This window comes from Berghia stephanieae, chromosome 3 (assembly GCF_034508935.2).
Source record: "Berghia stephanieae isolate SIO BIC M18660-M18661 chromosome 3, UCSD_Bste_1.3, whole genome shotgun sequence".
In the NCBI taxonomy this organism is placed as follows: Eukaryota; Metazoa; Mollusca; class Gastropoda; order Nudibranchia; family Aeolidiidae; genus Berghia; species Berghia stephanieae.
The window spans coordinates 102,423,764-102,448,040 of record NC_088362.1 but is presented as its reverse complement, the minus strand read 5'-3'; the positions used below and the strand labels follow the sequence as shown (position 1 = coordinate 102,448,040).

General features: G+C 37.3%; 1 protein-coding gene across 2 annotated transcripts in view; it reads right to left on the bottom strand.

Moving 5' to 3' along the window:
- The window catches only part of LOC144969015 (uncharacterized), a 170,483-nt gene that overhangs the window by 74,011 nt on the left and 72,195 nt on the right, over positions 1-24,277 (bottom strand). For both annotated transcript variants that reach the window (XM_078907967.1, XM_078907968.1), the window contains exons 5-12: positions 22,832-22,903; positions 18,838-18,946; positions 18,507-18,664; positions 18,010-18,180; positions 16,679-16,940; positions 15,584-15,892; positions 8,470-8,571; positions 7,415-7,496 (exon numbers count right to left, since the gene is read on the bottom strand). In XM_078907967.1, coding sequence (XP_078764093.1) covers positions 7,415-7,496; positions 8,470-8,571; positions 15,584-15,892; positions 16,679-16,940; positions 18,010-18,180; positions 18,507-18,664; positions 18,838-18,946; positions 22,832-22,903 — 1,265 coding nt within the window. The remainder of the gene's footprint in view (positions 1-7,414; positions 7,497-8,469; positions 8,572-15,583; positions 15,893-16,678; positions 16,941-18,009; positions 18,181-18,506; positions 18,665-18,837; positions 18,947-22,831; positions 22,904-24,277) is intronic.

Sequence of the window (24,277 nt, the reverse complement as noted above, 5' to 3'; positions counted from 1 at the left end):
AACCCCAAAACAAAAAAACCAAACCCACTAACAAATAAACAAAACAAAACAAAACAAAACAAAAAAACAAAAACAAAACAAAGAAAAAAAACAAAAAACAAAAACCAAAAAAAAAAAAACAACAAAAAACGCACAAATAAACAAAAAAAACATCAACAAACCAAACAAACAACAGATTTCTTCTAAAACGTTTGCTCTGTGGTATGGTGGCATGGTAATCGACTTATCTTACGACCCGCAGGTCCCACGTTCGACTTCCACTCTGCCATAAATAGCTTGAAGGCTCAGGTTTGAAAAAAGTGTTTTGGGTCATTTTAATCGATTGGTATTTAAAGGACGAGTTTTCTGGCCAACGTTTTAAAACTGTATTTCTTTATCAGAGCACGTCAGCATTGCGGGTGGTTCAAAGTTCAAAGTTCAAAGTTCAAAGTTCAGTACTTAGAAAACTAAAATTAACTTTACTCTTAACTCAAGATTTCCTCATCATCCTCAGGTTTTAAAAATGAGTATTTGGTCAATAACAGCGTTGTCTCTGTCGAACCCCCTCCCTCTCCCCTCCCCCCCCCCCTTACATCATTATATAGCAACCTATTGACTTGCATAATTCATCCCACATGTTGTGCTCCACAACAATCACGTTTACCCCCCCCCCCCCCCCCCCCCCCACTCCACCTTTTAAAAAGCAAAAAGAAAAACAAAACAAAACAAAACAAACAACATTAAAAACAAAAAAAAACAACAAAAAAAATAAATAAAATACTCACAACCCCCCCCCCCCCCCCCCCCTTCCAATAAAAAACAACACCTAAAATGGATTTTTATCCAACGAAATGGTGCTGTGAACAGTGACACACACACACACACACACACACACACACACACAATCCAACACACGTCTAAAATGGGATAAGGTTATATTGTATTAGGTCGTGGTGCCAAGATACATTTCAGAAAACTTTTGAATCAATTAAAACTCTCTAATTATTGTAAATCATGTGGATCAAGGGAAATGGATATTTAATTCTAAATTCGGATCGGATAATGTTAGCAATTTGCAACCGTTAACCCTTCCCCTTCCTTCTATGTTTAATTTTCAGATTCTTTTGTATAGATTATAGCACATATATACATACACCCCCGCACACAATAAAGGCCTAAAACAAACCAAGAAAGAATAAAAAAACCCCAACAAAAAACGACATTGAAAAAAAAAGAAACGGACAAGGACAAATATACCATAAAAAACCCCAACCCCAATACACACCAAAATGTTTGAATTGCAACATCAAGCAAACGGACGAATATAAAATACGCGAATAAATAAAAGTAAATCGAAAATAATATGTTTAAAAAAGGTAGGCCTATATATACATGGCACCGAATACTCTTCAACAGTCGTAACGTCACTTCCTTCCTAATGACGCATGGTAACTTAGTAACACTGGCTCTAAACTATCGGAACAATGGCGGACGCCGTATGAAATAGTTCTCCGGCGAGCATAAAAGCGTAAAAAACCCATACATTTGATCATGTTTTGACTTTTACACATTATGATCACAAGGCATATGAAAAGTTCTAGCCAGCATGAAGAATAAAAAGTAATGATTTTTTTGTTTTTTTAGAACCAAGATGGCCGCCGTTACCGGGCGGCGTGACATCAGACTACTGAATCCAATTAACAACGAAATTGTACCTAAAATACGGTTTCTTACAATTTGCACATGGGATAATTGTAACCATTGACAGCGCATTCTGTATAGGGAATGAGATTAGCGGAAGAGTAGCGTCCCTTGATTGGACGTCACCCATAGTCTGTGACCTCGCAGGACGAGAGACGCATGCGCACAACCAACATGACGTTCTCTCTCTAATAACTTTTCCGCCGGTGACGCACAGACTATGGGTGACGTCCAATCAAGAGACGCTACTCTTCCGCTAATCTCATTCCCTATCGTTAATTAGGGCAAACAAAAACAATGCAAGGAGATGTCATTGTTTGATTTATTATTAATGTTTCAGAGCAATGAAATGTTGTTTAATGAAAAGCATAAGAATGTGACCATAATGAGTTGCACATTATTATTATTATTATTATTATTATTATTATATTATTATTATTATTATTATTATTATTATTATTATTATTATTTATTTTATTATTATTATTATTATTATTATTATTATTATTATTATTATTATTATTATTATTATTATTATTATTATTATTATTATTATATTATATTATATTATTATTATTATTATTTATTATTATTATTATTATTATTATTATTATTATTATTATTATTATTGTTATTATTATGTCAATATACTAAATTTCTGAAAACTTTACCACAAGCAGTTGAGTCACGATAAGGATATTGTGCTTTACTAAACCTCATAAATAGAGGTGCTCCCCCTCCCCCACACCCCTACCTTATTCATGATATATATATATATATATATATATATATATATATATTATATATATATATATATATATATATATATATATATATATATATATATATATATATATATATATATATATATATAGTTTTGATATCATTACGTCATCTCATTGTCGCCCCCCCCCCCTCTCTCTCTCCTCTCTCTCTCTCTCTCTCTCTATATATATATATATATATATATATATATATATATATATATATATATATATATATCTGTGAATCTAGAGGAAGAGTGTTTGTTGAGTACAGTACATTATAAATCATTTCATTTTTTTCTTTCACCGCCCCCCCCCCCTTCCCCCCTTATGAGTTAAGAGCGTGATGTTGTGTCATCGGCGTCCGACTGTAGACCGAGATAGCATCATCATATAAAACATAACCACAGTACAGTAGGTCCGGTCAGAGGGGGGAGTCCCCAAGCTATTGAGTCAGAGTCATGTCCCCTTCTTGATCCCCTGGACAAGATAACAGTGGTCGTGATGTGATCACAGGGGATGGTATGTTGTACCTAGCTCACTAAAAAGTAGAAAACGGTAAGGGCTGCCTGAAGCCGGTGATCGTAAAATACTAACGAAAGAGTGAAAAGGGTGTATTGTTGTGCTGACGAAGGGTTTGTACCCGAAACGTCCATTGTCTGTTTTGTTCCCATACGAAGCCTTTCCATTTTCACTCTTTCGTTAGTACCTGGCTCACTACTGTGGTAAAGGAGGTACTAGCTATACATTTAAGATTACATTATGGGTTTATTTGTGGATAAACTACTTAATTTAGCGGCTATGTGGTCTAGTGAGTGGTATGACACTCGATTTCGGATCGGAAGGTCCTGGGTTCGAGCCTCGCGCTCAGCGCATAGTTGAGTCCTTGGAAAAAGCTCTTTACTCACATTCTCTCACCGTACTCATGTGTAAAATGAGTACCTGGCCGTTAACAGCGTTGTCTTAGTCCGAAAAAGTGTAATATCGCCTAACAGGCGTCATGTCCAGTTCTACATGTAAAATGTTGCTGTTGACCAAGGACCCCTTGTAAAGCGCTTTGAGCACATTTAGTGGATATTGCGCTATATAAAGCTCTTTTTTTTTAAAATGTGACGACATTGTACCTCTTCTTCTCCCATTTTAGTTTGTAACTTTGATTTTTAAGATTCCACACAGACCACAGTATTTTTCTTTCATTAAAGATGTGAGAATATTCCTTATTCCACAGTCTCAAGCACGAAGGTATGAACTAGATAGTACAAGTGTGTATCCAGCCACTGTTGATTGGAGTGGAGAACCATAAACTTGGATCTTCTTTTTTATTTTGTTGAATATCACCGATGGGATAATTTCAACTGGTCGTTTTCTAATTTTGCAAACGAAGAGCTCTTAACGCCCTACGTTGTCAGATATTATTGAGATTATCTGGTCTACCACAAAATTACTCTCGAAGTGAGCACATATTTCTTACATTATTTGTACTGGACATAATATTAAATTTATAGCTTCACACGATAGACAAGAGATAATTATGGTCTGTTAACTTGTTGGTTATTTCTACGGAACTAATTATTTCCACCAAGAGAACATTTTTAAAAATAAACAAACAAAAAAAAAAAGAAAAGAAAAAAAAAAACCAAAACAAAAAAAAAAAAATAACAAAAATAAAAAAATAACAACAACAACAAAAAAAAAAAAAGACAGGACTCGGACTTCCTCGATGTTGCGCTAGAAGTTAGAATAAAATCGAATACAATTCGTGGAGTTAGAAACTTGGAATGTGTTGTTTGCTGATGGGATTCTATTTATTTTAACATGAGGTGTTGAAGGGTGGGAATGGGAGGGAAAGGGGGAGGGGGGGGGGGGGGGTGTTCTCCAAGAGGAAGAGATATAAGGGGGTTGGCAATTTAATAGGATTGTCTATAGATCTATGTCACCCATTTGGTACCTGCCCACTCTCAACATAGCTTGGCTCTGTTCCAAAAAATAAAAAGAGACATATCGCCATACCGCTTCGGCAACTGACGTACGGTTAGGACGAAAATCAAACACGACACAGCAATGATACCAACTGTATTATTATTACACTGACCTCATCACATACACACAATAAACACTAAAAGGCCACCGCACTCTTGACAAAACGCATTTTTTGGAAATTTTGGTTAAATAATTTTTAGTTCAAATTAGATATTGAGCGACTAGTGTGAACATTTATACATGCCAAACAATCTCGAACCTGAGACTTCTAGTGAGGAAAGAAAGCAAAGTAGTCCTTTCAGAGATATCGGGGACCATGGAGCCGGACTTTATCACGGTTTCTATTGCGTGAAACGGACAAAACTAATTGCTTGCTACCCTTTAAATAGGACGCTGGTCTATCGCAAAGTACTTTCCGCTAGATCTAACAGACCCAGCTACCCATTTACTACTGGGTGGTAGGAGGTTGGGGAAAAATCTTCGACTGCACTCGGGATCAATCTTGGTCCCTTTGCGTGTGAAGCGAGTGCTCTACCAACTGAGCTACAGCCCCCCCCCCCCCCCCCCCCCCCCGCATCCCCCATAAATATGAAAACTGGGGTTAATTTCTCCTCGTTACGGTGGAAAGTGGAAAGTAAATACAATTTCTTCCACTGAAAAACATTCCAAGCTCATATTTCTCATTATATCATTTCTAAATTCATTTTTCGGGCTCCAATTGATCCTGACATAATACCATTTAATTTTGAGACATATGAATGTATTACGCTGACCCCCAAATTGCATAAGGAAAAAAAAAACAAAACCTGAGCCTTCAATAGTGGGGGTCCCAATAGCTCAGTTGGTAGAGCGTGCCCGCTTCACAAGCAAAGGGACCAGGATCGATCCCAGGTGCAGTCGAGATTGTTTTCTTTTCTGACCAACCCACAAAGCAGTGATTGGGTAGATGGGTCTGTTAGATCTGGTGGGAAGTACTTTGCGATAGACTAGCGTCCTATTCAAAGGGTAGCAAGCAATGGATATTGTCCGTTTCACGTTATAGAAACCGTGATAAACTCCGGCTCTATGGGCCGAATGGCTCTGAAGGACTATTTCTTTTCATATTTATGTCTATAAAATAAATTTCTAGTCTAGTAACTATTTTATCCAGACATAGTTAATTTCGCTTTGAGACCGTGGGTCCGAGATGTTTTTTTGACATAAAAGAGAAGAAAAAAAAGAGATTTGCCAGTGTATGACAGAAATGAAATGTATTACGACTCTACAACATAGAGATGTCGTAAAACAGTTTTACGATACAGTATAATAAACTAATTTATGGGGCTGGTCCACTCCCAGCCCTACTTCACAGTGCCGCTCTGACCCTGGAATGTGACACAAGCACCGACTAATCTCACGATCTCCGTATCACTTTACACTTTTAAACATCTAAAGAATAGAGAGTTGGAAGAAAGGCAAACTAAGTGAGAAAAAGGGACGAAGAAATATATATACACTTAGTTTATAAATTGAATTGAACGGCTATGTAAACAAATCTCCTTAGGAGACTTAATGTGTAATTTATGGGGGCTTTAGATTTACTTTAAAACATTATATATTGAAAGCAGCCGACGTGAACGTATCTGCAGGTCTGATAACCGAACGCAATTATGGGCCTCGTTTAATATTGTTGTAATGGACAATATTATTTTGCGTTGGGTTGAGAGTATTTCGATTACAACAATGAGGCCATGACAATTTGGGTTATCAGACCTGCAAAGAAGTACACGTCGAAAGTGTTTAATTCTCCGTCTATTTTTATCATTTGTTTTGTCTTTCGTCGACCGTCCTTGAGGTGTTTAAAAGTGTAAATTTTGGTATCAATCGAAGTCAACTTTCCCCAAATCCCCTTTTAGTGAACAATGTGAAACGAATATTGATGCTGTGCTTTCAGTTAAAAAACTCTGAAAATCCGCCAGCCGGGTGTAACGTACCAACTTACAAAACGATGTGTAACCTCAAATATCTATAGTCTGATTAATACATTTTATTGAGAACTACTCATATGAGTGGTTGGCTAAAAACAATAACAATGAGCTGAGTGACGTAAATTTCGTTATAAATGAATAAAGCGACCCTGAGGACGCGCGTGGTGGAAACAAGACGGTATAGATAGTATGTGCTTAGATAAAAAGCTCACAACATTGTCATCCGAAAGTATAACGGGCCAAATCACAAAACTATGTGTAACCATAAACGTTTATAGTCTGGTTCATACAGTTCAGTGAGAATTACTCATAAACGCGGATGGCAAAAAACAATAACAAAAACGTGAGTGACGTCATCTTCGTTCTATCTATAAAGATTTTAACTATTTGCTATATACAATTGTGACACCAGTAGACAATCTTGTATTTTATTATCAGACAATATGCAAAGAGGTCAGAGATAAGATAAGAGACTGTAGGTTCTTACAATAAACGCTTGTTTTGTTTGTTTTTATTTTTGTGTTGTTTTTTAAAATTTGTTTTTGTTTTTCATTGCTTTGTTTTGTTTTGTTTAAAATATGTTTACGGCATTTTCACAAATGGGATTTTCTAACGTTATTAATCATAGATATCACATAACGGAAAAAAAAGTTTCAGAGAGTGAATGAACGAAGTATAATATACGAGTGTCAATGCATTAGAAATGGGGGCAAACGTAGGGAAATATAGCATGGTAAAGGGGGAAGGACAGAAGAAAATAGGCTTAAATAGGTAATAAATATCACTATTTCCAACTCTATGTGAAAAAAAGAAAAGGGGGTGGGGGGGGGGGTAGAGTGGCAGTGAGACATAGAGAGAATGTATAAGAGAGAAAGAAAGGTGAATAACGAAGAAAAAAAACGAAGAGAGAGAGAGAGAGAGAGAGAGAGAGAGAGAGAGAGAGAGAGAGAGAGAGAGAGAGAGAGAGAGAGAGAGAGAGAGAGAGAGAGAGAAAGAGATTATTATCAAAGGGACGCTACTCACCTATCCACGTTGACTAATGTAGCCAGTGTATTTCTCTCGATTGTCTTTCTTGCACCTTGTCGAATATCTCCCATAGATCCAGCTGTATGAATAAAACAGGGAATTTGAGACTGAACAAAACAACGAAAGAATGGATCGATGTAATGCAATAAAAAAAACTTGAGATTTTATATAGCGCAATATCCACTAAACGTATCGTCACGTTTAAGAACTAATGCGCTTTAAAATAAAACGTGTGAAAATTTCTTCCATAGATACAATATTTCAAAATTATTTAAACAACATTCATTGTTAATTTGACAATTTTGAGTATATAATCACTGTTCCAAATATTCCCCAACAGTCGTAACGTTACTTCCCTTGTAATGACGCATGGTAACTTAGTAACTGGCTCTAAACTATCGGAACAATGGCGGACGCCCTTATGAAATATTTCTCCGAGCATAAAAGCGTATCCAGAGGAGAAAAAAACATTATAAATCTGATCATGTTTTGACTTTTACACATTCTGATCACAAGACATATGAAAAGTTCTAGCCAGCATGAAGAATAAAAAGTACAGTTATTTTCTTTGTTAGCCACCGTTGCTGGGCGACGTGACATCAGACTATTGAATCCAATTATTAAATATCTAGCACACAACTAAGTGTCATAGTCAAGATCAGTAGCATCATTTTAGCGAGACCTCTATATTAACATTTGATATGTCCATCTCTTTACATTCAACAATTTCAATTAAACAATATGCAATATATAATTGTTAATAATATTCAATGTCAAGAGTTATTTTATTTGACTGTTACAGGCAGAGGAACATGGGATAAGCTTCGGCTCCGTGAGTCTGAAGGTTCACACCACAGACTACTAGTCCCTGTGTTATCTATTGTTCACACCCCCCCCCCCCCCCAAAAAAAATAAAAACAACAACAACAAAAAAAAACAACAAAAAAACAAAACAAAACAAAACAAAAAAACAAAACAAAAAAAAAAAAAACAAAAAACAAAAACAAAAACAACCCAACAAATAAATGAACGAGTGATATCAAAGTTCGTACCTCTGTTCATCCGTGCCTGAGTGATGTATCCGTCAGGAAAGACGCCATTGTGACCTCCGACCTTTCGACCTTCATACTGACCCGTGTCAGTTACGCCCGTGACTGGGGAAACATAGAGTGAAAAAAAAATAATTAAATCAAATTAATACTTAAACAAACAAGGAAATAAATAAATAAATAAATAAATAAATAAATAAATAAATAAATAAATAAATAAATAAATAAATACATTTCGAATCAAAAGTTAACATTACAAAACAAAGAAGTAGACAAATACACAGATAAATGAATCAATTTATAATTGAAGAGTGGTCAAGTAGATTGATAAATAAATAATAAATAAATAAATAAATACACACATAATATATGGGCTAACAAGTAATTAAAACAAAAGATAAATAAAAGTCTCTCATCAACAGGTGAACGAAACATAAAATTTGGTATACATAATTTGTTTTTTTAAATCATCATATTCAGTGCTGTATTCTATTTTTAGCGATAAATAATAATGTGAAATTGGAGGTAAGATTCAATTTAATTACAAAAAACAGATCAAATGAACGTTTCGGGTTTCACCTTATTCAACAAAACAGGATGAATGAAACACCACAGATCTGTTTTCTTTTGGTGTATAATTTATTGAATTTGTGTGTAACAATATGTTTTCTCTTACGTGAGATAATGGCAAATACAAAGTGTCTAGTGCCATTTGTAAATCACTATAATATATTAAGTGTAATATTCTATTCCGTGCTCCATGCGAACAATGATGAAGTCTATCGTTGGTGTCCCTTGAGTAAAATCATTTTGGAGTTCTTCACAAAACACACCATTCATTTTGGCTGTCAAATGCCTTTAGTAGCTAGATATTCGTGGCTAGGAAAAGACAACAAAACATGCTCAAGACAATTTGATTGTGTGCAAGCCGAGGATGCATTCCGGGCCATGCTCGATAAAGCTTTAAAAGTGACAGCTCTATGATCCCACTTAAATCCAATATTCGAGTAATGCATGTGTGCAGTATTGAACGATTATAAAATTTACTTTAAAAAAATACCAAAGTGACAATTTAGGGAGCAGGCACTGGTGTAAGATACAGATCTGAAAAATCTCTCGGGTCTAATCCAAGGGAAGACTAGAATGACCCAGGCGTTAGCCGCAGTGCAGCGCCGCAAACTTTTGCGTTACGTTTGGGTTGTTTTTTTTTTAAGATCTGAAAAAATGTGTATGAAACAGGGCCAGACAAAGCAATAAAGAAAAGTACAAGAAAAAAAAAACATCCGAAAAAAAAGCATTCTGGAGCAGTCGAGTTATTTTTTTGGCATTTGTATTTCTTGCGTATGGAACAGTGACAGAGAAAGCAAGAAATACAAATGCCAAAAATCCAGTTTCCTTCGACTGCTCCAGAATGCTTTTTTTTTTGGGATGGTTTTTTTTTTGGCTTGTATTTTTCTTTCTTGATTTGTCCGGCACTGTTTCATAAACACTTTTTCAGATCTTCTTCTTCTTCTAGGTTCCATGCCTGGTCCAGGCTTCGGATACTGCATGAATTATCTCTCTCCATTCCTCCCTGTCTCTTGCTTTTTCAAACAGCTCTTGGATTGTTAGGTTCAGATCTTAAAAAAAAACAAAAACAACAACCCCAAACTTAAGGCAAAAAGTGGGCTTAAATTCAAATCGCCCTAGTTATAGTGCAACACAGTGATGACCATATTATAACGATCGTGATTCCTCGGAGAAGGAGGAGAAGAAATAGGGAAGAGCGAATTAGTAGAACAGGAGAAGGAGGTGGAAAAGAACGAGGAGTAGGGAAAGAAGAAGGAGATGGAAAAGAAGAAGAAACAGAGGAAGGAAGAGGAAAAGAAGTAGGAAAACGAAAAGAGGAGGCAGTGAAAAAAAAAAAGAGGAATGAGAAAGACGAACAAGTGAGGGATAGACAATGATAATAATAATATTATAATACTATTAGGGGTCATTTTCAACATCAGCGCGTGACCACCACTCACTGGCATTGGTAATCAGCCCATTAGACACGTACAGATCGATGTCTGATTATACATTGCTCACTCACGTCCATCAGGCGTCATGATGAATCACGTAATCTTTTACCATCAGTTAACCTCCGGTCTCCGGAAAGACACGAGTATAGATAGTATGCAGATGACGTCACTCAGGCCTTTGTTATTGTTTTTGCCATCCGCGTTTGTGAGTTGTTCTCACTAAACTGTATTAACCAGACTATAAAAGTTCATGGTTACACAGAGTTTGTGTGTTGGTCCGTTATACTTCCGGATGGCAATGTTGTGAACTCCTTGGCCAAGCGCATTCTATCTATAGATAGTATGCGCTTGGCTAAGAAGCTCATAACATTGCCATCCGGAAGTATAACGGACCAACACACAAAACTATGTGTATCCATGAACGTTTATAGTCGGGTTAATACAGTTCAGTGAGCATTACTCATGAACGCGGATGGCAAAAAAACAATAACAAAGACCTGAGTGACGTCATCTTCGAACTATCTATATATATAATTTTGGCCAGGACACTCGTCCTTCAATATAAATATCGATCCATTCAAATGACCCTAATCTTGGCAAAAACTCTCAAACCTGGGATCTCGCGCGGTCTAAGTTTGAGAATTGTTTCCTAGAGCTTTTATATAGCGCAATATCCACTAAACGTGATCAAATCGCTTTACAAGGGGTCCCTGGCCAACAGCAACACTTAACATGTAGTACGGGAGATGATGCCTGCTAGGCGATATTACATTTTTTTAAAGGCCAGGTACTCATTTTACACCTGAGTTGTTGCCAAGAAGAGGGTCATTTAAACCTATCAATACTAATTTTGAAGGACAAGTTTCTGGTCAAATGTTCAAATACGTGTCTTTCCAGAGGTCGAGAGTTAACTGGTTAATTATTATCATCATCATCATCATCATCATCATCATCATCATCATCATCATCATCATCATCATCATCATTATTATATCATTTTCGTCATCATCATCATCATAATTATCGTTGTCATCGTCATCATCATGATCATCATCATCATCATCATCATCATCATCATCATCATCATCATCATCATCATCTTCTTCTTCTTCTTCTTCTTCTTCTTCTTCTTCTTCTTCTTCTTCTTCTTCTTCTTCTTCTTCATCATCATCATCATCATGATCATCATCATCATCATCATCATCATCATCATCATCATCATCATCATCATCATCGTCATCATCATCATCATCTTCTTCTTCATCACCATCATCGTCATCATAATCATCATCATCATCATCATCATCATCATCATCATCATCATCATTAATACTATAACCAAAATGTTGTTAATGTTTACAAACGAACTATCCGACAATTTCAGTTAGTAAAATATAAGCGGCGATCAGTCTCGACGAAAACAAGTCAATAAATCATTGACACAAAACAAGTCTATTTAATTGGGAACACCTACAGCTTTGTCAGTCATGCGTCAAGCAACAACCAGCATGCATGCTCACTCACTCACTGGTTGATTGATTGAAATTATAGAAAAGTGTGTTTTATGGCGACGAGATACGGGCTGGTGACAGTCGTGGTAAGTCATTGGTGTCAAGTGACAATCGTATGTATGCCTCTATAGGGAATGAGATTAGCGGGAGAGTAGCGTCCCTTGATTGGACGTCACCCATAGTCTGTGACGTCACCGGCGGGAAAAGTTATTAGAGAGAGAAAGTCATGTTGGTTGTGCGCATGCGCCTATCGTCCTCGCGGTCCGCGCATGCGCACAACCAATATGACGTTCTCTCTCTAATAACTTTTCCGCCGGTGACGTCACAGACTATGGGTGACGTCCAATCAAGGGACGCTACTCTTCCGCTAATCTCATTCCTTATTTTGTGTCATTAAAAAACAATAATGTCATTTTATTATTATGTTGTCATCAAAGCTGAAAGTATGAATTTTGCATTTCTTTGATGTAAACAAGTTGGGTTTTTTTCTTTTCATTTTGATCAGAAAACATTTACTTCAAATATCGGTTGATTAAAAAGATAAGCAAAAAAAAAATCAAAAAAAAAACAAACCAAAAAAAAAAAATCACACACCCACAGACCTGAAATTTAAAAGACGTCACAAGCTTGAGAGTTTTAGCAAGTTGAGGTCTACTCATCATAAACGACGTGTACATATATGCAGGTCTGACATCCGAATCCAGTTATGGGCCTAGTTTAACATTGTTGTAATGGACAATAATTTGGGTCATTTTTTTGTTTGTTGAGATGTCCATTACAACAATGAGCCCATAAGGAATTGGGTTATCAGACCTCCTAATAAGTGGACGTCTATCATAATCGATCGATAATTGAAGTAACAGTTTTCTGGCCAAAATATTATTTTTAAAAAAGTTTGCAAAGTACGACAATGTTGTCATTAGAAATATCTGATAAACTTTCAAAGAAAATTCAATCATTGTCGAATATAATAAATTAAATAAATTTTAAATAAATTGAGCTTTATAGAGCGCAATATCCACTAAATGTGCTCAAAGCGCTTTACAAGGGGTCCATGGTCAACAGCAACATTTAACATGTAGGACGGGACATGACGCCTGTTAGGCGATATTAAAAATTTTCGGACACAGACGCTATTAACGGCCAGGTACTCATTTTACACCTGAGTACGGTGAGAGAATGTGAATAAAGAGCCTTCTCCAAGGACTCAACTATTCGCCGAGCGCGAGGCTCGAACCCTAGACCTTCCAATCCGAAAGCGAGTGTCATACCACAAGACCACATAGTTTTATAAAAACGATACCATATATTTAAAACACGACCTAATTCGCGTCATAAGATAAAGGTTGATTACGTTTGCTTTGATTATGTTTTCTTGACCCGTTTTTAAAAATCTTTAAACCATTTTCGTATTTAAGCTTTTCTCTGAGGAAAGGGTTGAGCTTGGAATATTTTATGTATTTAACTGTATTGTTTTCATTCAAAACAACGTTCCATTAGACTTTAATAGAAGTGTCAAACTTGCAACCGCAAGGAAGCCATTCGCCATCCATTGCTTCTGGGCTTGAGATAAACTTTTATTTGAAAACTCCGCGAGTGTGATAACATGCGTGTCAAGGCTCAGGCAAGGGGATTAACAACCTTCAGCTACACGAATCAACGGGCCTTTACTATCACGTGTTACGTCACAATTTCCCTCCAAATCAGTCAACAATAGGGAATGAGATTAGCCGAAGAGTAGCGCCCCTTAATTGGACGTCGCCTTCCAGAGAGAACGTCAAAATGGTTTTGCGCATGCGTCTCTCTCGTCCTCGCTTTCGGTGAAGTGTTTCATGTCGCTTTCGCCGGAAGCGAGGACGAGAGACGCATGCGCACAACCAACATGACGTTCTCTCTCTCTAATAACTTTTCCGCCGGTGACGTCCAATCAAGGGACGCTACTCTTCCGCTAATCTCATTCCCTATTCATGTGATCTTAAAGTCCCGTTAATCGCATTGCTAAAAGTCATTAAGTCTTAGTCAAGACAGAGATGGGGGGTTTGAAATCTGGAAACCTTCAACCAGGTCGCCTTCCCGTAGAGACAGTTCCCCTGGAGCCAGTGCAGTGTACCGCTTGGTGCACACGAAAAGTCTGGAGGACGTGTGCATCAGTTGGAACCCGAATTGGGTGCACGAGAACCGGGTCACTCGTTTCCGCCCTAAGGAGTGGTACGAGATTAGAGCGTGGCCTGAATTTGAAACACGTCGAAAAAAAGAAATAAAAAAATTGACAATTCTTTGATCAAAGAGAGATGTCTATGTACCAAGACTTTACTTTGATAAGGGGAAGTAAAAGTCGAGATCCAAAAGTGGAGGTAATTTACAAAAGTAAAGTGAGAAAAGAAATTAGACTCCCATGTAGGTAAAGCTAAAATTGTAAGAAGACATAAAATAAATTTAAATATTTGAAAAAATGTATCACAGAATAAATTGCCAAAATCGTTTTTGTAGATTGACATACACATCTAACAGTGAAAAACAACTTTTCATTTGTAAAGTTCACATTTTACGATCATATAATTAAAACTAGTGGTTATTTTCCATTTCTTCTACAGGTTTGGAGGGGTGGGGGTGGGGGGGGGGGGGACAACAAACCATTTATTATTGATTGGTTTATCTTACAGTTCCACCCTCCAAGACAGCTTAGTGAAAAGATTAAAGACCTAATTGACGGTATTGTATTTCAATCCTTCAACTTAAGACTCCGACGTTCGATTTGGGGATCCTGTAGCGTGTGTTGGTTGGAATAAACCAAAATATTTGAAATTCGGTTAGAAGATAAGTGAAGGCTGTGGTTTTTTTTCATTAGTCTAGATTTCCTCAACCACCACATTGATCAGGTATTAAAAAGTATAAAATTGTTGATGATACGAATATATATACACGTAAGATGTTATAATAATGTTATATATACACAAGCTAAAGCAGATCTATTATACAGATGGTACAAACAATAAAGGTTTTCTCCCCTTGAAAAGATGAAACAAGTAGTATAGGAAAGTCATGATGAGTACTAAGTTGCTAGAAGATGTGGACTGTGAAAAGAAAAGTAGGCACATAAATAAAACAGCTTCCGAACATAACAAAACACCAAACACTGAACATTTCGGGACCAAAACTTTTTCTTCAGCATATAAAAAAAAATGAGAAAAAAATGTTAAAACATTACTTAAAACCCAGATAGTCGGATTTTAAGTTTTGTATTAAAGTTTTTTTCTTCCGTTGTTTTTATTGGCCGAATAAGGGTTTTTGATTCCTTCGGTCTTGTGCCATGATATAGAAGTTAGACGTCTTTTGTAGTTGTTCCAGGTGACTATAAAGTGTGTTAAATCCAAGCATCAGTAACACACTTTATAGTCACCTGGAACAACTACAAAGACGTCTACTTCTATGTCATGACAGACGAAGGGCTAGAGCTCAGGTGGTCGCTGATTCGGATAAGTAAGTAAGTAAAATTCCAAAATGTTCCGTGTTTGGTATTTTATTCATTTTTCACATTTTCAACTGACACCGGTGTTCAAATTTTGTAAGATGCGACAAGAAAACAGCGATGACGTAACTCACCTGGGCCAGATCCGTAGCTGGAGATACTGACGGAACAGGCCGAGTCTGAATTGTACTCCGAGTTGTTTCTATGAGGAGGTCCCCCACGACCGTTAGGGGTTCCCGGCGCCCAGTGGACCCCGCCTTCGCCGTTCTGCTGCTGCCTTCGTCCAAGGGTTCCAATTCCGTGAACGGGGGAGGCGGAGCTATTGCTTTCCCAGCTGATGTTGAGTCTGGGGTCGCTCCGGCACCGGATGAGGGCTCGCAGGGACGGGGTTAGAGACCGTGATTTCCGGCGGTTGCTGTATTGAGGGATTTCTTTATAAGGTACTGGAAAAGAAGATATTATGTAGTGGATTCATTTTAATTGTTTCGGTTCATTAGCAGCTATAATAATAATCTCGATCGGATATAAAAAGCAATCGAATTTTTTTTCTCTCTCATCTCATTATTATTATTATCATTCCTGTGATTTCTGTCTTATATTTTGGCACAGTTTTGTCAGTTGCTATTTTTTCCAAAAGATTGCATACTTGAGACCTTGTTTTGATCACTCCATTCTGTATAATATATCATCATCCTACTCATCATCATCGTCATTATTATTATTATTATTATTATTATTATTATTATCATTATTATTTATTATTATTATTATTATTATTATTATTATCATTATTATTATTATTATTATTATTATTATTATTATTATTATTATTATTATTATTATTATTATTATTATTATTATATATATTCCTACTACTACTCTACACTACTACTACTACTACTACTACTACTACTACTACTACTACTACTACTACTACTAACTACTACATACTACTACTACTACTACTACTACTATTATTACTATTACTACTACTACTACTACTACTACTACTACTACTACTACTACTACTACTACTACTACTACTACTACTACTAATATAATTATTATTATTGATATCATCAACATTGATTCCAAAAGATGTCGCATGGAAACAAACAACGTGTCTATCATTATGATAGTGAAAGCTTTTCGGGGCAACAAGTTAAAGAAACGTTTCGAGTTTTATTTCTTGTCAAGGCAAATAACCCATCCACTCGTGCGTGACTCACCAACATCATCTGGATTGTGCGACTTGATGGTGACCGACAGGGCCATATTCCCTGACATCATGGCCACTTGGTCGGCGGACTGGTTGTTGTAGTTGAGAAGCGTCGGATCGGCGCCCCGGAACAGCAGCACCCTGGCGCACTCCTCGGTGTTGTTTAAGGAGCACACGTGGAGCGGTGTGTTGCCGCACGAATTGCGAACGTCCATCTCAGCCCCGTAAAATAGAAGGTGCTCCAAATGTTGTACCCTGCCATACTTGCAAGCCTGTTTGGGGGGGGGGGGGGGGGGGGGGGGGATGCGGGTTGGTTAGAATAGTAGGCTCAGCTTTTATAGCCACTATATATGAGCTATATCCACTAAATAGGTTCAAAGTGCTTTACAAAGAGTCCCTGACCAAGAGCAACACGTAAAATTTATATAGAAATAGACGTGACGCCTGTTAGGCGAAAATACAATTCATTTGCGAACATAGACAACGCTGTTAACGTCATTTACAGCTGAGAACGGTGAGAGAATGTGAGTAAAGAGGCTTTTTCAGAGACTCAACTATGCGCTGAGCCATGTTCATCACAGAATCATGCTAAATTACATAACGACAAACGATAAAATTCTTACAAACAATCGAATCAATCAAAATTCTCTAATTCATTCCCGAAGGGAATTTTCTCTTCAGCAAGAAAGAGAAGCCTGGAACAGCCCAGGAGCCTCCCCCAGTGCAACGCTACTGAGCTAAATGAGGCAAAGAGCTTAGTGGCAGGAAGCGAGATCGACACCTCCCATACCATTCATTGTGTCACGTTACATTGCAAGAAGAATAAATGGCTGTGTACATTTAAAAACAAAAAACAAAAGAAAAGCTTCATTTCATTGATATTACTCGTCAAGGTACACATTCACGACACGTTTAAACAACTCATCGTAAAACATCACTCCCCTGACAGTCCAGAATTGTTTACAAAGAAATAATAATTACGTCAAATGGTTTCCGAAACAAACAAAAAAAAAACAAAACAAAACAAAACAAAACAAAAAAACAACTAAAAAAACAAACAAACAAAAAAATACCAAAAACAACCCCCCCCCCCAAAAAAAAACAAAACAAAACAACAACACAAGAAACAAGAATGGTCAATACTACAAACAATATATTTTTTTAAAAAGTCCACCCCGTCTTGCATTTGAATTTAATCTCAAGACACGATTTCCGCGTTTAACGAAGAGATCGCATTTATAAAATTCGTTATATCCAACGGGATCACTCTTGTCCTTTCAGGAGACAATACTGTCATTAGTAAAATTTGTCACAAGAATGGAACTAATGGGTACTACTCACCTGGTGAACCTCATACCAGCCATGCTCATCACAGATGCCCACACGTGAACGCTCGTGCAGAAGGAGGTGAGTACACTCTTGTACTCGATCATCGTTTGAGACGCTGTAATACAGGGGAGTTAAGTCCCTTGCATCCTTGCTGTCTGGGGAAGCCCCTAAGTCCAGTAGAGTCTATAGTAATGGGAGAAAAAAACGTATTGTCATCATCATCATCATCATCATCGTCATCATCATCATCATCATCATCATAATCATCATCATCGTCATCATTATCATCATCATCATCATCACCATCATCATCATTATCGTCGTCGTCATCAGCATCATCATCGTCATCATCATCAGCATCATCACCATCATCATCATCATCGTCGCCATCATCATCATCATCACCGTCATCATCATCATCAAGCCACCACCACCAACAACAACAACAACAACAAGGAAAACCACAACCACAACCACAACAACAATATAGGTACATCTCAAAGACTAACCCTGATAGCTTCAGCGTTCCCCACAATGGCGGCTCTGTGGAGCGGCGTGAGACCTTGACGGTTGCGGTAGTCCAGATGGGCACCGCCACTGACCAGTCCGATGAGGACCTCACGACACTTGGCCTTTCCCAGGGTGACGGCGATAGTCAGAGGAGTCTCTGTAGGAGGGAGTGAAGAAGGGTGGGTTGTAAGTTTACACTATATCATATTATATATTATTATTGGATGCATGTTAAATAAACACATGTTAAATAAACACATGATAAATAAACACATGTTATATAAACACATGATAAAAAAACACATGTTGTTGAATTTTATTTGAACTCACCGCCATTGTCCTGGTCGTGGAAGTTAGGGTCAAGCCCCTTGATACACATTTTGGAGATACGTTCTTCGTTGCCAGTTCGGACACCCTCCAGAAAAAGTTTGAGTTTGGACTGGAGACAAAGAAAGGGTCAAAGGTTAAGACGGTGCCGTTGTATTTTATGAATTCCTGATGAGTTGAGATGATTATGATGATGATGATGATGATGATATAGACGACGACGACGACGATGATTATAATGAGGATGATGAGGAAGATTGCGATTGCAATAGGGAAGAATCCCTCGAGGGGAAAATTCCCCACTTACAATTTTCAACAGAAATGAAAAACAAATAACTCTCTCTCTCTCTCTCTCTCTCTCTCTCTCTCTCTCTCTCTCTCTCTCTCTCTCTCAAACAAAACAAAACAAAAAAAAAACAAAACAAAATCCCACACAAAAACCCCCCACAAAAACACACGTACACACACACACACACACACACACACACACACGCACAAGCAACAACAAAGCGTGAATACATTTTGCTAGCTTTATGGACAATTTCCCCCCCTAATTTCAATTTTAGCCCTTATTCTCACAGCAGTCTTGAATATCAACCAGTGATACGGGAAAAAATGTCAACTGTACAATTATGTGATTGATTTATGGCTTTAAATCGGTGGATAATGTGTTATAATGGATTGGGCTTATCGATTAGAATGATTTGCCAAATCATTATCGTTATCGTGATCACGACAACACGTTATCACCATCATCATCACCATCATCATCATCATCATCATCATCATCTTCATCCTCCTTATCATCATCGTAGACGTCGCCATCCTCCTCTTCCTCCTCCTCCTCCTCATCATCATCACCATCATCATCTTCACCACCACCACCTTTATCATCACCACCACCACCTTCATCATCACCGCTACCACCACCAACACCAGCCATCACCACGACCACCAACCAAGACGTTAATCACACAAATTACACGCTATGTCACTTTTTATTGACCAGGCATTTTACCCACATTTCAAATTAAAGTTGTCCAATCATTTTCCATGACAACTGGTAATCCTGTCATTTGTCATTTCAGGCAAGAATAAAGAAAATGAAATAAAAACAACAAAACAAAACAAAAACAAAAAATACAAAAAAAAAAAGATGGCAGCACATGTTGAATATTGTTTTAATAAAGAAAAATAATCATAACTACCGTACTCAGAACCCTACCCCCCCCCCCCCACACACACACAAACACACACACGCCCACCCCCCACCAGACACACATTTTACACTATCAATAATAACAATAACAATAATAATAATAATAATAATAAAATAATAATAATAATAATAATAATAATAATAATAATAATAATAATAATAATAATAATAATAATAATAATAATAGTAATAATAATAATAATAACAATAATAATAATAATGATGATGATGATGATGATGATGATGATGATGATGATGATGATGATGATGATGATGATGTGATGTGATATGATATGATGATGATGATGATGATGATGATGATGATGATGATGATGATGATGATGATGATGATGATGATGATGATGATGATGATGATGATGATGATGATGATAATAATAATAATAATAATACATTTCTTGAGCGCTCTATCATGCCATATCACGAGGAAGTGATCAAGAGCGATTAACAGGGGCATCAACAATTCAAATTGGAAAAGAACAAAGTCTAAAGATGCTTTTTAAACATATAATCTTTAAAATATGAGTTTTCTGGTCAACATTTTGAAAATGTATTTTTTTTAGATGATGACATTATTGCCTTTTATAACGCCATAAAATATGTGACCCTTCGCCTCAAAACGGTATTAAGTCGGGATGATTATGATGTTAAAAAAATTGAATTTATAGACAGAAATATCAGACTTGTGTTCAGTTTATATGCTGTATTGAGGAGAATGGATACCATATTTTAGGATGCGAATGCCAACAGTTTATATTTTTGACCAGTTTTAACATTAAATTCGGATTTTAAGCAATTGGTTCGTTCCGGCATAATACCGTTTTGAGACGATGGGTCACATATGTGACTCAACGCCTCAATCTGGTATCATGTCGGAACGAACTAGATAAAGAAATTTGAGATTTACGTTGAAATGATCGGAATTTGGGAATTTGGGTATTTTGTAGATAAAGAAACAAAAGTTCAATCGATTCAATGAAGTCATTTTTTAAAGCTCAAATTTAAATTTGAAGAGTTTAGCTTAAGATTCAATTTTAAGCTTCAAATTCATCCCAACATAACACTGCTTTGTACGATAGGTCACATATCGTGACCCCCACCAATCCCTCTATGAACAAAATACTTCCTTGAAACTCTTTGTTATCATTTATTTACATTGTTTTGTATCTACAAATAATGCCGATATTGACAAAATGCTTTTTCTTTCTTTCCTTTTTTCTTTTTCTTTTTGTTATTGACGATTTAAAACTACTATTGAATTCATTAAAATGAGGACGAGAGACGCATGCGCACAACCAACATGCCGTTCTCTCTCTAATAACTTTTCCGCCGGTGACGTCACAGACTATGGGTGACGTCCAATCAAGGGACGCTAATCTTCCGCTAATCTCATTCCCTATAATAAAATCTGGTTAATAAAATTGAAAAAAATTACTCCATACTGTTGTGTATGCCGTTACTATGGTAGTCTGTTGTGGCCGGCTGGGTGGGTGTTTGTGGTGGTGGTGGGGGGGGGGGGGGGTCTATTTTAAATAAAAGCTTAGTTGTTTATTTTGAATTAATTGTTAATTAGTAATTGAGTCACGTTTTCCTGTAGATCTAATTAGCTATGCATGCGGTTTCTATATATTTTCAATCAATTGGATAAGATGTTTGTCGACTAGTCACAGATGTTCAGCTGTATAAAACATGAATACGAGTCGACATGCTCTGCGTGCATGTCAGGCAGGCAAGGGTGAGGGAAATGATCGATATTAAATATGCACGAGAAGATAAATCAGTGTGTAGACAAGACGGTATTACACGTAATATATACCAGTCATTACATTATCCATTTCTGAATGGGGTATATTGTGTCTCTCAGTGTAGGGATGTAGTATTAGGAATGTAAGAGGACGCCACGAGAGACGATCCAATGCGAAATCGTTAGACGACGGGAGTATTTTTCTACTTGTTTTTTTTTGTGTAAACAAATCAAAACGGAGGTCAATGAAATTAAATTTAACCCTGATTATGGATACACTCAAGTGACAAGATGCTCTATGAAAAATTACTTGGATGCACACTTGAAAATCGCAAATCCTCCTTTAAGTCAGATATTAGTGGTAGAAAGGTGCCGCTTAATTCATTTGTAATAGCCTTCAACAGTCATGACGTCACTTCCCTCGTAATGACGCATGCTAACTTAGTAACTGGCTTTAAACTATCGGAACAACAACGGCGGACGCCCTTATGAAATATTTCTCCGAAGAAAGCGTATCCAGAGGTAAAAAAAACCCATTATAAATATGATCATGTTTTGACTTTTATTCAATCTGATCACAAGACATATGAAACGTTCTCGCCAGCATTAAGAATAAAAAGTACCAATTTTCTTTCTTTAGAACCACGATGGTCGCCGTTGCTGGGCGACGTGACATCAGACTATTGAATCCAATTGCCACCCTCCATATATAAAGACCTCTGTTAGGTGAATGGTAGAACACTGGGACACAAAAAATGGAACAGTTATCAATCCCAGGTGCTCTCGAGAATGCCCCCCCCCCCCCCTTTTTGTGTGATTTGATAGCTATATAAGTTAGATCCGGTAGAAAGTAATTTTCAATAAACCAGCGTCCATTCCAAAAGGGAGCAAGCATTGCAATTATCCTTTTAACGTTACAGAAACCGGGATAAACCCCGGATTCATGGAGATTACATGGCTGTAAAGGACTTTAAAAAAAAAAAAAAAAGTAATTCAAATTGCCGGGGTTCACTGACCTTTGTGTGCATTTGCTTCAATTTCCGTTCGTTAATCAAAACCATCTTGTACACACGTTGTTTGTATTTGAACTGGAACAAGGATAAGATGATAGGGATACACGTGAATTAACATTATCTGTACATCTAATCATCATTATCACAATCAATCAAACGAACTATCTATCAATCGTTGTCATCTTCATTATTAATAACAAAAACCTCACCACCACCACCACCATCGCTACCCCGACCACTATCATAATCTCCACCGCGAACATCACTACTACCACACCACTATTAATGATTACTACTATCATCACCATCATCACCATCATCATCATCATCATCATCATCATCATCATCATCATCATCATCATCATCATTCATTATCACTTTCATCATCATTACCATCATCATCATCATCATTCATTCATTATCACTTTCATCATCATCATCATCATCATCATCATCATCATCATCATCATCATCATCATCATCAATTTTCATCATCATCATCATCATCATCATCATCATCATCATCATCATCATCATCATCATCATCAATCCACATTATCATTTATGAACATCGCTTATTCTGTCGTTAATCACATAGACTAATAGCCACGACACATCTATTGAACCGTCCATTTCAACCAACCGTATACCAAATCAATAACTTTACCTAATTTATTTGTGAATCATTCTGACATCTACAAACATGTCATTTGTCACCGCAGGTTCGAAAATCCATTGTTAAAAATTGAATGTCACTCTACACTTGAACGCACTCGACTCAGGTGAGAATATGTGACTTTCGGACATTGTAAGAATGTTGGTAGAAAAAGGGCGTATCATAGGAAACTCACTGCATATCACGGATATTTGATTCCCAAATGGTTGGATGAAATTTAACGGAACTGAGTTACCCAGGAATGAATGGGTAACACTGAACAGAGCACAGGCAAAAATTGGGAGAACAGGCTGGAAGCATGAAAAAGTGGGGGCTGGCTGAGACTAGTTTGTGTACATGTGGACGCCCATAACAGACGATGGAGCACATCCTTAGAGAATGCCTGGATGGGCCCAGCTGCACTGACCATGACCTAAGAAACTGCTGCACAGATGCTATGGAGTGGGTTCGGTATTGGAGCGACAAGCTATTATGATTAACGAGGCGTTGTTAGGCAGCAGCCTCTTATGGTTCACACTATTATGTTATGACGATCGACCCAATCAGCAAAGTCCGGTCCGCATTCGTGCACCGTCGCGAACCCGCCTGGTAGCATCGTCACAACACACCTTTCGACTAGATGCTCTGCCGTCTCGGGTTCTTGCCCACAGCGTGGACATATTGGACAGGTAGTAAGACCCCACCGATGTAACGCACTTGCCGTTAGGCAGCTCCTCGACCGAAGCCGATTCGCAGCTACCCAGTGTCTCCTCTTACTGGTATCAAAGCCTGGC